We start from the raw sequence: 12979 nt of genomic DNA, 5'->3' as shown, positions 1-12979 counted from the left end.
TCCTGCTGAGCAGGGCTCACACAGAGCCAAGGACTTCTCTGCTCCTCACGCCACCCACCAGCGAGTAGGCTGGGGGTGCACAAGGAGTTGGGAGGGGACAGAGCCGGGACAGCTGACCCTGAGTGACCGAAGGGATATCCCATACCATATCTCAGCAACAGAACTAGGGGGGAGGTTGGTGGGGGCACTGCTGCTTGAGGACTGGCTGAGCATCGGTCGGTTGGTGGTGGAAAATTGTTTTCATTTGCATCACTTGACTTTCTTGGGTTTTATTTCTCTCTCTTTGTTATTTTCCTTTTCATTACAATTTATTGCTATTATTTATTTCAATTATTAAACTGTCTTTATCTCAACTCATGAGTTTTCTCACATTTACCCTTCCAACTCTCTCCCCCCACCCCGCTGGAGCGGAGCGAGCGAGCGGCTGTGCGGTGCTTAGTTGCTGGCTGGGGTTAAACCACGACAACTGCTTTGCCATAATTTTTCTACATACTGCCAGGAAAATCCTAGCATTTGCCAACAGGAAAATCTTGTTGTGAATCGACTCACAAACACAAGCGGAGTCGAGTCAGATGTGGCTGCAACTGTCCCAGCTGTCTGTACCATCCCTCTCCTGCAAGCTCCTTCAGGAGTTTGCTCTCACAGCAGAGACAGCTGAGCTGAATACGAAGCAGCTCCCAAATGACTGCTGGTGTAACGAGGTAACTCCCGATCAACGCTGGGCTGCTTTGCCATTCTGAGCTACAAACCACAGCAATTCACATGCCGCTTCTCATGTGGCTCACGCATCCCTGTCGCAAAGGGCGGCAACCCCCAGGAAAGGGGCAGGGCAGAGCAGCGGAAGGTGGAAATCATGTTCACCGCCCAACTCTAATCCATTTGTGCTAGTGAGTCAACTCACACGGCCCTTTTGCATCTCAGATCCCCATCTGGGAAACAGGGATGACAACAACACAGCTCTGCCTCAGGTGCAGGAACCTGCAAGAGTAAGCACATAACCCATTAGGAGGCACTCAGCTGCTTGCTACAGGAACAGAGACCCTCCATACGTACGAAAAAAGATGAAGGGTAAAAATAAAGGACAAAGAAGCTATGCCAGATGGCCTTTCCACTTCTGCCAAAATGTCTGCGCAGAATGACCTCTTTTGGGCGTTTTCCCTTAACGTTATTACAAGTACGTAAGAAGTTTGATGTAATCAGGTCTAAAATCCCAGCGGAAGAATAATTGTCCAGGATATTTCAACTGATGCCTGAGTTACTTGACTACACTTACCTAACTGTAAATATTTCTTAGTCTTCAGCTCCAAAAAAACACTCTCTAGAAGCATTGCATCTACCTAAGAATTCAGAAATTAGGCCAGCCCTAGAATTTAATCATGACGAGCATTTTAACATCCTGTCTTTGCTACAGACCGTTTATTGAACTATCTGACAGAGCGGTTAAAACCCTGCAAGAGCTGGGGATGTTAAATAAAAGTATGAATACACTGCCGTGCAGGTAGTAACACACTTGCTATTATGGCTGGAACTGGGTGACATTTTACAGACAATTTGTCCAAGAAAATTTTGATAAAAAAAGCGAACCTATTCATCCAAATTGCTTGTATAAAAACCCTTCTCAAAACCTCCCAAAAGCCAAAATACCTGCAGTATATAAAAGCCACTCCTAAAATACAAATGAGACCATTTTAGTAGTATTTCTTAGCACTGCAAGTTAAGTCTTCGGAAACCGTGCGTGACAACTTTCCCTTCCCCTCTCCTTCACAGACTAGTCTGATGTCAAAACCCCAAATCAAAACTCGATTGGGAAGCTGAAAAGTAACCCAGGCAACAAACAACAACAAATGTTAAATGTACATCCAGCTACACCCTCAGCCACGTCTGCAAAGCGCTTATTCTCACTGCCTGCTCTCGGGGATAAGATATTATCCCTACGTTAGAGATGAGGAAGTGAGGCATGATAAAAACAGCCCACAGCCACAGTAGAGGGCACGGTCAGGACACCCAAATCCCAGGCTGATAACGCTGACTGCAAAGCCTTCCTTCTCTTTGATCTGCTCTCTTCTTGAATGAGTATTTCTTTTAAATATCAGGCCTATCTAACGGCTCATTTGAAAGCATGACTTGGATAGTCTCTTAAGACTACTTAAAAATTAATGAACAAGAATAATAGATATCAGCTAGCACAGGGCAAAGCTTCAGTTTGTTTGTATAAACCCTGGCAGTGAGCGCCTTCTCCCTGCAGTTCAACATCTTGAAGGCCACACGGCAAAAGAATGCACATCCCTTCAGGATAAGAGCAGCACTCCTGCAGGAAACCAGTCAGAAGACATGCAAAAGGACTGACCTTCATCTCCACACACTAGTTTCTTCACCACACAGGGGATCTCTGTGTAGCCAAAGCCTTTCAGCTGCTCCACCTGCTGAGCTGTGATGGGATGTTCCCACATGGCCGTGTTCATAGCTGGGCAGAAGAGCAGAGGTTTGCTCAGATCCCAAGCACGGATGACACAAGTCTGTAAGAGAAGCCAAGAGGTTCAGCTCTGAGATGGGTTGCCTCTCCTTATTCCTTCTTATCCCTTTGCTGCACAGAAGGGCTTTGCCAGCCTGGGTGTCATTAGGGGGGGGCAAAGCCTCAATCTGTCAGTGCAGCTGGACTAACCCATAGGCAGATCCACGGGAGTGCTACTAATTTGTACTACATTCCAGCAAAGCTCATCTCTGACAGGCAAGAAAAATGAGGGAGGCTACAGAGAGGGTAGATCCCATCCTACTCCGGCTTGGGGCCAAGCAAGCAGCCCAATCGCTGGAGCAAACCAAGCTGGAACATCACGCGTGCAGACTGCCAGCCCATGCGGGAGACCGAGAGAAGCTGAGGGGTGGCCACAGATCTTATCAGCAAAAGAGAAATCCCCAGGCAACACTTCAGATAAGGCAGCTGTAGAACTAAACACAGAAAGTTGGCAAGTGAGTCCTTTTTAAACGATATGCCAACTGGATCCTTAACTCCTCACAAGGGAAGTGCCGCCGCTTCCAGGATACAGAGGATAACACAAACACATCTGGGCTGTTGCAGAAGATGCTGGCAGACTACAAACCATCTAGCAGCTCCTGCGTGCTACAGGGAATCATATCTGACTCCTCAGTAATACAGGGGTTCCAGATAACCCAGTATCACCTCACCTCCTTAAAGAGATAAATGCTGGTTGCTCTTAATGCCATGTCCATCACTGTCCCTAGGCCCAGCAGCATTTCAATCGCGCACAGAGAGCGTCCCAGGTAGCAACAGTCCCCAGTGCAGGGTCTCTGCTCAGATCACAAAGTACTTACAAGAATCCTGCCCATCCTTTTTTATGCCCTGTGATTTGAACCCTTCCCAGCACAGGAACGTCTGCTAGAATCTGTTGTAACTTGCCAACCGGCACCGCCAGCACTTGCTTTTCCCTTGCTGGAGGGACCTCTTCCTCTCTGAAAAGACTGGCAGGATCTTTGTGAAACCACGCGTCCCTAACATCCTTCCTGAGCTCTTCCCTCCGCTACCACCATCACATCTATAGTACCATGGGGACCCAGAAGGACAAGACATTGCTTGTCCCTCCCACAGCTCCTCATGGCTTCTCTCTGATCTCCAGTGATCTGTTCGTACAAACGAGGGCTGTCGCTCTGGGTGTATTTTGTTCATTTATATGCCCTCCCTCTTACCCGAACAGCTCCCCAGCCAGAGCTGATGCGCTGCCCTCCATTTCTAGTTCTAGCCTCCTCGCATTACTGAAGGGTGATGCACCACAGCAACATTCACAGATCTGCAGCTTCCTGGCAGATCTTTTGGGTGGTTAATGCTTATGACTTCTCCTAATAAAGACCTAATGCCTGTATACAAAGCATTCAGCCATGCTGAAGGTCCCCATCGCCCAAGAGAAAAGCACACGCTCTTTTAATAGACTTTCTGATCAGCCTTCAAGCCACAGCATCTTTAATACCAGAAAAACAAGCCTGAACAAGCAAAATCCCCCATAGCTGAAACTGGAAGGTAAGTAAGTGTGAGCATGTTTGAATTTCTGTGCTATGCAGTTAGGTGAGGTAGCAGGAAGTAAACAATTTTATCTGATCTCACAGGTGTCTTTCCAGATTGCATCTGAAAAATGCAGAGAGGAACTCAAAAGTGAGTGCAAGTGTGTATGCGCACACGGGTGTGTGTACATGCATGATGGAGAGAGGGTGGAGGTAGAAAGAGAGAAATACCACCCCTCAGAAAAAGCAGGAAAGGCACAAAGCAGGAACTGGGACATAATGGAAGAGACTGACAGAGCCGAGGAGCGGTAAGGGATGTAGGTCAGGGAAGGAAAGAACAACTGTTTGAGAAGGAACAGGGGAACCATACTGGAGGAAGAGAGAGACAACATATGAAGTGGGAGCAGAACATGCAAATCTCACTGTTCTCGATGCTGCAGAAGCACAAGAGTTTACATGAAAGAAAGGTCAGACAGTTTAAAGCTGGGAGGCGAGAGAACTCTCAGGCAGAGCTCCAGTTACTCACCAGCAGGTTGTCACAGATGCCATTCGCGAGCTTTGCCAGCGTGTTTGCATCAAGAGGTGCCACTAACATAAGGTCAGCCCACCGTCTGAGCTCGATGTGCAGGACTGGGTCCGAACGACCTTTCCACATCTGTGGATGAGACAAGACGCAGATTACCGAATGCTCACAATGAATGCTGTGAATAATTGGCACTTTATCTTATCAATCCCACATTAGTAACCACCATGTAAACTTAATGTGAAAGAATTCCTCTCGCATTGAGCAAGATCTGATTGTGTGGGGAACCAGAGACTGCAGCCAGCGCTTACTGTTCCGATTTCCTCCCTCCTCCAGCGAAGGCCATGTGGCAGCTACATTTAGGAAGCACAGTTAACAGACATCACCAATGTGCCTGGGGCTTTACAAATGGGTATCCTTTCGCCACAAAGACAATTCACACGTCCAACCACCACCGATGCCGACCCACAGGAAAGAGCTTTCCCCATCCACACCATCGCTCAGCTTCAGAATTGTTCATGAGAGCTCCCTCAACACTCAGCATGTCTGAGCGGAGAAGAGCGCTCCACCCTACCAGCCAACTGAAGCCAGACAGGACCAAACCAGGGGTCGCATTTCCTGAGGAACCCACGTCGTGTATAAGCTTCACGTTTCTTTGAAGTGAAGCTGTCCGCTGGCTTGTGACGAGGTATAGACCCCTACCTGCACAAGTCACTTTTCAATTAGGACGCACGCCCCTAAGCACACCCACAGCAGCAAAGTAAACCCCCATAATTACAGTAGGGAACAGTCCTGCTGGCTTTCTCTAGGATGGATGAGGTTTAGCCAACTGGGCATTTCCCTCCTCTCTTGGCTCTAAATGAATATTTCCATTTTCAGTAAAGCTCCGAGTCGCTCGAGAGTCCTACTCTTTTTCTTAAGAGCACAGTTAACTGGGAAAGCATCAAGAGAAGCAGCAAACACCATCAGGTGCTTAATCCCCAGAGGACACACACAACCACAGGGCAGCAAGAGGTGTATCAGGGCCACAAACTGTTCCTTCTCTGAGTCACTGGAAACCACAACAAAAAGGCAGCATCCGGAAAGCTGGTGCTCCCTGACACCTTTCCCAGCTCCTCCACTCACTTCTACTTTCCCTAGAAGCACTGAAATTTGTAGTTTTATTTTCAGAGTAAAATATCTCACAAACAAAGGCTGAGCAGGCTTATTTCCCACCCTTCTGTCAGAACGGCATGTTGTAAGGGCTCCACGCCTGCTTTCCGGTGTGCCAGCAGACCTCAAAGCCTGACCCGCTCCTATTCTATCAGCCCACCGAGGGTTCCTCAGATATAACTGCCTGGAGCTGTAGCATCCTGGGACACAGCAGATCTCCACCGATCTCCTAGACCAGCCAGCTTTCTGGCTGGTCTAACGGCTAATTGCCATTAGCATGCCTCTCCCCACAGAAAAGCAATGCCCGTGTGTGAGTGCATTGGCGAGAGTACTGGTAAAGAGTAGACCACCTTGTACTCAGATCGCTACTGCAAAGTAGAGATAAAATGTATAGAAAAGCAAATGTTGATGTTTATACAATGATCCTCTTTGTACTCAGGGACTCTCAAAGCATGTCAGCAAAACCGTAGTCAAGAGAAAAAGCTGTTTTACAGGGTCTAGAGATGTTCACAGCCCTGACAACTGAGTTATCCCTTACTGCAATGGCACTTCTATGTACACGCACGAGCACAGATGCAGACACCTCTAAGATAAACATGACTTCCACCAGGAGAACCTCTCTAAGTTCCAGCCACCTATCACACTGGTGCACGACATCCCCAGATACTGGCCTTGTCTGCATCGCTACACTGGAGTGGCCCTACCAGTACAAGGTTACCCAGTCAGACATTAGACTGAGTTTTAAAGCAGTGTGGGAAGTTCTGTGAATGTCAGCGATGTCTGCAGATTCAGAATACGTAGCGTTAAGGAAAATTAAGCTGTTGCCTTCGTGACAAGTATGACTCATGACAAGCACCAAACACCCTCACCGCGACTCTGCAGTGGCTTTCTTGACATTTCCTGATACTCCTCTCAGAGCTGCAGATAGCAGCTGAGTCCAGAGTGGTGAGAGATCACTTCTACCCTCATTGCCTGCTGCAAGTGTGCTAGGGAGCTACAAAATCCTCCGGTACAGTCAGGACAGCCTTTCTTTTCATCCTCATTTACAGCATGGTTGGAACCGCATTCTTTGAAAGCCATATTCCAAAGCATACATTACTAGAACAAAGAAGAGAGTCTTGGCCCAGGATTAAAAAAAATAAAATAATTAATGTGGTCTCTTGCAAAGAAACTTAGAGGAACACTTCTATTCGCTGTTCAGCACTTGAACAACTAAGTGAATCTCCCAGGGAATCTACTTTCTTTCTGAAGCATCACCCATTGGCCTTCTGGAAGTAGAAGGCACGAGTGCATGACAGAACTACTTGAATTGCAAAACATGTGGCTAGTGGGGACAGGACAGAAGCCCTCGCGGTCTCCAAATGAAGAACAACTTACCTGCCACTCATCTTCATCACTGTAGAGGGTGACAGGAATCTCCTGGGCATTGTAGAAATGCTTTGCTCTCTCAGTAGTGACCACCTTCACTTCGAGCTAATCAGAAAAGAAAGACAGACCGATGGTTAGACTTGAGGGCGATCCTGCAAAGCTTGGTAGGCGAGGAGGGCTCAAGTAACAAAGATTTTGAAAGCTACATGGATTCTCAGAGAACCGTCCCCTATTCACAGTTGAAAGGTCAGGCCACTGCAGGTGTTCACGGGAGCCAAAGACTCATTTCATGCCACCCTTAAACAGGCAGGTGATTAGTCACCGCCTGCCAAACATGTTCACATGGCCAGTTCACAGCGGGGACAGCAGAGAAGACAGAGCAGGTCAGAATGAGATGCAGCTCTGCACAGAACTTCAAAGAGACTGTAAGAAGCAGCAAACCAAAGCTCTGTGAAATATACCCTTTAATCTCAAAATACGCCTGCCAAAGGGAGTAGGAGAGCATCTTGCCTCAGTGGATTCCCTTAACCACAGCACAGAGGACTGCCGAGGGCTGGCATGCCTACACGGCACTTGCAGGATCACTCTTCCCACACTCGGAGCCAAGAGGAAGCTCTCTGCCAAGAGAAAGCGCAGTGCTGAGCGATCAAGAGTCCTGCGGAGGGACAAGTTGACTAGATGGGGCTCAGCACCACCAGCGCAAAGCAAGCCCACCTCTGCTGCACAAGGCTTCACAAGAAAGAGTGGCTTTGGAAGACAGAGTACAATTTTTTGGTCAAATGGACTGCACTGCACACCTCTCTGTCTCTTTCTGCCCCTGCCTCCCTCTCTCTCAATGATCTCCTGGTGCCAAAGGTGGAGAGGTAGCTACAGACTGCTGGATACTACTTTTTAAAACCACGTTAATCAGACTTGCTTCAGCCAGGGGTAAAAACACCAGAAGCAAGTTGGGGTTATGTCTTCCAGCTATCCTTCCTATCAAGATAAGATGTTGGAAAGAGGAAAACCTCTGCATAAGTATGTTCATAGCACAGGGTTTCTGTGCAGCCAAAACAGTAAACCAGTAGCCTCTACAAAGGAAAGAGAGACAGGGTGAAAATATACAAAGGCTCTCTCCAAAATCTTAGATAAACCTGCCTGCCTTGTTGAAAGCCAGTGGAACCTTCAGTTATATGGTATATACTGGGGAAACCCTACTGTTCCCTTGGCCATTTATTTGACATGCACAGTTACAAGGTGTTAAGATGCCCTACAACACAAGATCCTTTTATTTCCTCCTGCAGAAATCTTAACAAGCGGAAAAGGGGGGTTCTCCCTGGGTTCTACGTGTCGCGTGACCTTCTCAAAGCTGTAGCTCCGACAAATGTCGCTAACGGCTGCCTGCCACGTGCAGTGAAGCAGAGGTGCTCTGCACACACCAGGATCAGCCGCAAAGCGGAGCCAGTGTTGGACCCATGCAGCACACGCAACCATATTTCCATCTCCAATTCCTCCCAAGGACGCACCTTAAAACCAGCCAATAGACAGGCCAATGCATGGAGGGAGTGCTCCGAAAAGACTTAATGTGGCAGATGCACCTCAGGCCACCGATTACCATGAAAAATAACCCTTTTCCTCGTTATTGGCCATTTTCAACCACAGTCTGCTCCTTCAAGCAGTCCACTGTGCAACTCTCCACGTCATTCTATGAGCCCAACAGAGAGATGGGGAGAAACCAGCCTCACCAACAACTCCTTCCCGCTAGAAAACTGCGAGCTGATGTACAAAACCGATGAAGCTTTCCGCCTGCGCACTCTTGCTAAAACAGTCTGCCAAAAACCTCCAACCTCCAAGAAGCTATCTTCAACAGTAGCGGTTGAAGTGACAAAACACGTTAACCTATCTCCCCAGCACTATCTATTCAACTGGGAACGGAGCAGTGTTGATTATCTGCACCCTACGTGAGCAGAGTAACAGCTGGGAGCAGTGGAAAATCCCAGCCTGAGCATATAATTGTCTTTGGTAATTCTTCCCATTTCCTGAAGAAAAAGTAAAGGAAAATATAGCTGCATATAACACCAGCGTTTGGTACCATACTTTTGGTTCTTTGCCTCTTCAAAATATCTGCTCTTTTTCAAGCGACCCTAACTTGGAATCACAGCTGCATTTCTAGTGCTTTCATGTGTGAAGATCACATTCACAGCAATCAACCGTATTGTTTTCATATTAACCTCACCTCACAGGAAGCTTTTCGGAGCCAAGCAACGACACCTGCAAAGGTGCTAACTCTGCTCTCTGCTAGCCATGGGCTTCAGTGAGGCGTCAACCTCACAGTCTGCAAGATACCAGGTATTTGGTGATTTTAAAGAGCAACGAGCAGTTTAAAGGGGCATGTCTGCTCCCTGAAATGGTACCAGTAGGCCAGGTCTGCACTAAAAGTTTTCAGCAACAATGTTTGTTAGTGCTATTCTTATTTTACAGTTAGTCATAACAGTATAAAGATTTTCAGGTGATACAACTCCATCTACCCCATGACATATTTTGTCACATGCTACTTCAATTGTGTCGTTATCCAAATTTTTCTAATTTAGACCAGAAATACCCCTTTAAGGCTAAAGGATATAAAAAAATGCCACTCTGTGTTTTTTTTATTTTTTTAAGATAGTTTCATAACGATCTTTGGTCTTAAAACATACTTTTTTCTTCAAAGCCTAAGCCCAGGAACACGGAATAGCTGGCTATCAAGTACTGCATCCAACCCACTACAAGCTAGAGCACACCAGAGGGATATGTTCAAGGACTCCAGCACTCCCCAAGAAACTCTATTAGTTAGAACTCCCTTAGTTAAATATTCTCCCTAATTAAGGTTTTCTGCTGGGGTGGGCTCCTGGATCCCTTGTTCTGAGGAAGTCCTTCATGTCCCTCAAGCTACGTTGGAAAGAGATCAGTGTTCTCAAGATCACTTTAGCCTACATAGTTTTTTCTTTCTATTTACCTGGCACACCCTCTGTTTGCCTGTGGTTATATCTCTGCTTGAACAGTAAAGTCAGTCTAGCCACACTCAAACTCCTTTACTGGAAACAGTTTAGACTAGTTTGAGTTCTTTCATTTGGACCATTTCAGCCAATTCTCCCGAATAAACTTTACTGCAAAACTGCTCTCCTGTGTTTACCCAATATCATGAATATCATCTCTGGAAGAGGATCCTCCTGTCATAGCCATTTCTGCTTGCGGTAAGGGGGGGTGTATGATTTCCGTGTCGTCGTCCCCCCCCCCCCCCCCCCAACACTTTCCCAGATTTGACAGCAAAATCTTTACACACAGACCTAGCTTTGATAACAACTGCTGCAGAAAAGAATGAGCGGGTCCTTTGTTAAATGGGACCTACAAGCCGACGTAGAGGGTAGCTGGCTGCAGCGCAATGAAATGACATGACGTGATTTAAACAGAGAGGTCCAGATGACATCCTGTAGCTTCAAGAGCAATACATTTCACCCACAAAAAAGTTTGTTGTTTCCTATCTTTATGACAAACCAATATTCTGCCAACGTGCTTTTTGTCATCATATTCCCAGCAGGGTACTCAAAAAATCCCAGGAATTGGACAAAGACAACGTCTGTGAGTGTAACACAAACACAAGAGTTACCCACAGTGACCTGATGAGACACTATGCGCTGTCTTCCCACAACACCAGGTGCAAGGGTAATAACCTGAAAGGCATAAGCAGATGCCGTATAAATTTCCTAGATCTTCAAAGAGGTTAAACAAAGGCAGTAAGATGTAGTCACATCCATTATCACCCTCAAGGCGATGTTTAATGAGTGCAAAATCACACTGCCAAGTTGTTCACCGAGCATCATTTTAGCCAAAACATCAATTTAAACTAACCGCTCCGGTTTCAAGCCTCTGACCACATCTCGTTTAGTATCAAAGACTTCCTCCAATTCTGCCCTGCTTCCACCGATGGCTTTTTAAAGTTCTGTTCTATCAGTAAAAGAATTGATGCAACAGGCTTGTGCAGGACTTAACAAACTCGATGGAAAAGTTATACTGACTCAGCAGGCTTTAGATCAGGCCTTGAAATCACATCAGACATGAGTAAATACATAATTTTAATTAACAAATTAAGTACCAGAAGCTCCTGGACTGGATACTTCACTTTCACTTTTTGTGCAACAAAAGCCTAAAGGGGCGCAAAGCCTGCAAGGAATGTCACAGAACCTATGGGCCCTCACAGAGAATTCAGGCCCAGCCATCTGCAGTTTTTAATTATGAATCAAATGCTCAAGGAGAAGGAATGCGTTTGACCTAGATTCCTACAGTGGGTCGTTTGCATTCTTCCTCTCACCTGCAAAGAAGGATGTTCCAAGCACCAAGAGCAAAGGAAAAAAGAGACCACAGCTAAGCCAACCCAAGAGACGGAGGATTAGAAGATGCATATCCTACATCTGCCACACTAACAAGACAACAACTGCTGGAGCTGGCTCTGGTCTGGTCACCCAGAGACCGTGGCATCACTTATCTCTGGCCCTCTCACTCCAGCTTAGGACCTTTGGCCTCACTAATCATTTCAGGTCAACTCATAAATCAACGGAGGCCCTTCTTTACAACCCACAATGCCAGCCCAGCTGGCAGAACCGGTGCCCAACAGCTCGTCACACCTTCAGTACCCTTTCCAGCTGGGATATCAACATCAACCAGATACTTCAGAGTTACTCGGGGATTGCACCTCTTCTGACTTCGTGTCAATGTATCTACAGGTAAAGCCTCCTAAATCATCCAAAAGGATATTCGTTAAGCAATCTGGCAAATATATCTGGATATGTAAATGCATGCTCTTCCTCCTGCCACTCTTTCATTTCACTGCTCCAAAACATTTGCTTCATTTCTTAAAAGCTAAAGGTTTTTTGGTTTCCTCTAATTTTCTTCTACAGCAGAAGTTAGCACATTTCCCTCCCTGACTTTAGTCACTAGTGGCCTCTGCTGGACACCTCTGTTACTCCAGACAATAAACTGTACTACAAAAAAACCCACGCAGACACATACAGCAGCTTCTATTTTCTGTTTCTGTTTTTACAAGACCTGTTTTCCCTTTGTTGGTCAGATGGCAGTGTCCATCTTTGCAAACTCCACATCTCACCTATGGAAAACTGCAAGGTCCTAATTAGAGATTTCACAAAGCATCCACCTGTGTCTGTAGCCATCTGATAATGTGGCTGACACAGACATATTCCAGAAAAAAAAAAACCAACCAACCACAAGACAAGGACCTATTCAATCATTTTTGAGAGAATGAAGCAAGCTCAGCTGAACAATGCTACTTTCATATTCCAGAATCTAAATGTCCACCTGTGGAAATAACCACGAACAGTTACTGCCCTTACAACCTGATATGAAATTATACGAAAAAGTATTAGCCGATTTTTAAAAACAGCAGGACCACTCCCTCCCAACAAATTTTTAAACTAAAGGACTCAAAGCCAGAAGGAACTTTTCATTTCAACAGAAGCCATTGAATCTCTCCTCCAAACGAAAAACAGGGTAACACCAACTTCACGAGACTTCTCCCAATAGATTTACTCACCCCTGGGATTTTCAGCAATTCGGCAACGAGGAGAGGCAGCTTCAGGGCAGCCACACTCCCAGTCACACCCACCAGGACACGGAATTTTTTCTGTGGCATAGATGAGCTCTTTGCTGCAGGAAACCCTGGTTCTGGCGGTGAGAACAGCTCCATACTCTGATCAAACTCTAAAAGCACAGAAAAACAAAGACACTTGACTAACAGTGCCTCTGAGCGAGGCTAGCACAGGAGGGCTCCAATGCCAAGGTATTCCCAAGGCACAGATTTAAGCCTGGACTACGCAGGACCCGGAGTAATTCAGTCTGAGGATGAACACTCAGACCTCAATCCACAAAGCTTTTGAGCACTGGCAGACCTTTAAG

At 46.4% G+C, this 12979-nt stretch overlaps 1 protein-coding gene across 1 annotated transcript in view; it reads right to left on the bottom strand.

The window, feature by feature from the left end:
- PPCDC (phosphopantothenoylcysteine decarboxylase) overlaps positions 1–12770 on the bottom strand; it is a 15461-nt gene extending 2691 nt beyond the window's left edge. Inside the window, exons 1-4 of the mRNA XM_009886668.1 lie at positions 12618–12770; positions 7064–7159; positions 4538–4666; positions 2348–2516 (exon numbers count right to left, since the gene is read on the bottom strand). Coding sequence (XP_009884970.1) covers positions 2348–2516; positions 4538–4666; positions 7064–7159; positions 12618–12770 — 547 coding nt within the window. The remainder of the gene's footprint in view (positions 1–2347; positions 2517–4537; positions 4667–7063; positions 7160–12617) is intronic.
- Between the last annotated feature and the right edge of the window lie 209 nt (positions 12771–12979).

The sequence above is a fragment of the Charadrius vociferus genome, unplaced genomic scaffold (assembly GCF_000708025.1).
Source record: "Charadrius vociferus isolate BGI_N301 unplaced genomic scaffold, ASM70802v2 scaffold356, whole genome shotgun sequence".
NCBI lineage: Eukaryota > Metazoa > Chordata > Aves > Charadriiformes > Charadriidae > Charadrius > Charadrius vociferus.
This window is presented reverse-complemented; position numbering and strand designations above follow the sequence as displayed.